This window comes from Dermacentor andersoni, chromosome 2 (assembly GCF_023375885.2).
Source record: "Dermacentor andersoni chromosome 2, qqDerAnde1_hic_scaffold, whole genome shotgun sequence".
In the NCBI taxonomy this organism is placed as follows: domain Eukaryota; kingdom Metazoa; phylum Arthropoda; class Arachnida; order Ixodida; family Ixodidae; genus Dermacentor; species Dermacentor andersoni.
Window position 1 is genome coordinate 68,656,091 of NC_092815.1, and position 2,661 is coordinate 68,658,751.

General features: G+C 52.0%; 1 protein-coding gene and 1 non-coding gene across 2 annotated transcripts; both read right to left on the bottom strand.

Annotated features, from left to right (window-relative positions):
• Positions 1-593: 593 nt before the first annotated feature.
• Positions 594-675, bottom strand: TRNAS-GCU (transfer RNA serine (anticodon GCU)). Its single transcript has one exon. It is a non-coding gene; the product is annotated as a tRNA-Ser (tRNA).
• A 480-nt stretch (positions 676-1,155) lies between these two features.
• On the bottom strand, positions 1,156-2,661 carry LOC126541457 (uncharacterized). Its single transcript, XM_050188193.2, has one exon. The coding sequence runs from the start codon at positions 2,471-2,473 to the stop codon at positions 1,199-1,201; it is 1,275 nt and encodes a 424-aa protein (XP_050044150.1). The 5' UTR covers positions 2,474-2,661; the 3' UTR covers positions 1,156-1,198.

Sequence of the window (2,661 nt, forward strand, 5' to 3'; positions counted from 1 at the left end):
GCGCCGGGAATGTGACGTCATCACTTGGTCACGTGGGTTTTCTCGCCATCCCAGGTTAACGCCGGACGCTCGCCGTATTTTCCGCTTCATGGGGCATACAAGGCTTTCGCATTAAAAAAGTTCCTGAAGGACTTTTGTGCGGGCACACATGTAAAAAGACATGATGAAAGGTCCAAAAAATAAAATAAAACAGTTACGCCACGAGAGAAAAGGGTAGACACAGAACAAGTGCATTAAAGCTTGCATTACCCAGTTTGTTCCTGCATTCCTTCAAAAACATTTGTGGTCTCAGTTTCGGTGATTTGCGGTACTTGTTTGCCAGACTGAGAACAGTTAGAAGTTCTAAACATTTTTTTTCTTTCGAAATATTTTGTTAGTTTCGAAAATTCGAAAATACCAATAGCTCCTTTTGCATACTAACACGAATAGTTAGTGCGTGGTATCCGACTTGCATTCGAAACATTGAATATTTGCCCACCCCTTCAAAAACAAAACGAATTCGTTATCGCATACAGCTTCCGTTCTGACCTCTGCAAGTGCTCGTTAAAAAAAAAAAAAAGAAATGGTGACTTACCGGGGGAAAAAAAAGTTACCGACGAAGATGGGATTCGAACCCACGCGGGCAGAGCCCAATGGATTAGCAGTCCATCGCCTTAACCTCTCGGCCACCTCGTCTTACAAGCGACGCGCTTTGCAATTCTGTGTTAAGCGCGCCTCGAAATGGGAGAGCTGCTTCGATTCTCTCGGAGCGTGCTCAATCATGCGATGACTACTGAATGTACAGGGTACTCGGAAATAAAAGTGATCCAGTTGTTGCGACCTTTACCTACTGCACAATACAGCATGTGTTGCTTCTGAGCTACCGAATTCGTTTATTTTTTCGTGTCCGCAAAGTTACACGATCCAATTGTTACGCGTCAAATAAATGGTATCCTTTTTCCTTAGAATAAAGAGTAGCCCGATATTATTTCAAACACCCTTTTTCAATGTCTGGATTCGATCATCTTAGCTTCTGCCTAAATATGCGTGCCATAGTGCAGTGCGAGATGAAACAAAACAACTGTGAACGACTGAATATTCATCGGCTGGGCGAACAGATGGCACGGTGGCAAGCGCACTCCAACAATTGAAATTAGACATGCAACAACACATAGCTCAGACAATGCGAACTTCTTTTTTTCTTTGAGAACCGCTTACTTTATGACTGGTTCACGCGCAGAACAAGCCTGTCCAAGTCGTCGTGCAAGTCCAAGGCTTCCTTCCATTTCTTCCAGTGAGGTTCTGTAGTCAGAGCGACCGCACGGTTTGCCGTTTCCAGCAAGGCGTCGCAGTAGACTCCGAAAGGCAGGTCGCAAAAAACCACGACGTCCCATTTGTAGTGCCGCAACGTCGGTATGTCTGCCGTTGTCGCCACGAAGACAAACATTGGCATGATCTCCACGTCTTCGAGCTCTTCGGCAACCTCCACCGACTGCCGGCTTAGGAGCCATCGCCTCAGATCCCGTTGAGAAGCCACGGTGGACGTGAGGGCCAGCGTCTTGCCCTGGGCGTTGCCCAGAAGAGCGTCACCCTTCAGCTTGGTCATGAGTTTCTGGCACTGCGCCAAAAATTCTTGCAGCTCTGCCCGAGGATTGGCTACGTCCATCTTCTTGGCTAAGCAGCAAGCCGCCACGATGCCTCGCTCACGCAGAGTCGCGCCCACTTCTTGCACTTCTGGGTCGTCAGAGCTGGACACAATGCTGCCGACTTGCGCCGACCAGTCCATCTCGAGCAAGCAGACCTCGAGGGCAGCCTCCTTGGCGTGCGGTCTCACGGGCGTCGCGAGACAGCATGTCAACTTGAGTGGTGTCCTCAGCCGTTCCAAATCGCTTTCGAGGCCATCTAGACTGCAGACCTGCAGTTCGTCGGCGAGTGCTAACAGCCACGTTCCGGACGAATTCCTGTTCTGTCCAGAAACTTTCTGGAAGCACGGCACGAGCTTACGGTAGGCGTGGCCGGGATCCAAGTAGTGCTCGAAGTCGCGCAGGACTAGAACGCTAACCTCGGCCGTGCTGACGAAGCCATTCGCAAGGAGGGACCACAGCACGTCGGGTTCCACCAAGCACACGCATTTGTCCGCTTCTCGAGGCCAAGACGACGCGCAAGGCACGACGTGGACGTCGGCTGCCAGCAGTATTCGCAGGTAGTCCAAGAAGTAGTCGTCCTCGGCGATCCGCTGGCCCACAATAACGGCGAGCGAGGACATTTTTTCTCGTATTACAGTCAGGCACAGCTGTCGCCTCAGCTCCGGGGGTCCGAGGGCTACCACGCAGTCTTCGGCAATGACTCTCGTTGTGAGCTCGACTTCGCGAGGGCTAGGCACGTACCGGTCGTTCTCGTCCAGCGTGGGCTCGTCTCGCGTCGGTTCTAGTGCTGCGAGGCGCTGCGAGAACTCGGTGCACACAGCGGCCCGAGGGTCGCCCATCTCCGCCATGTTGAACGAACGCCTTCCTGCTGAGTTTACCTTCTGTCCGGCTCTCGCGATGGCTTCGAGTGCCGCTTCGGTTCGGGTTCAGCGCCGAAGAGAGGGCGATGTAAAATTTTGATCACTGCGCTGACCACGCGCTGAGGTTCTACAAAAAGAATGCCGGGGCATCGTGCGCGCGGAGCGCGTGATGTAAA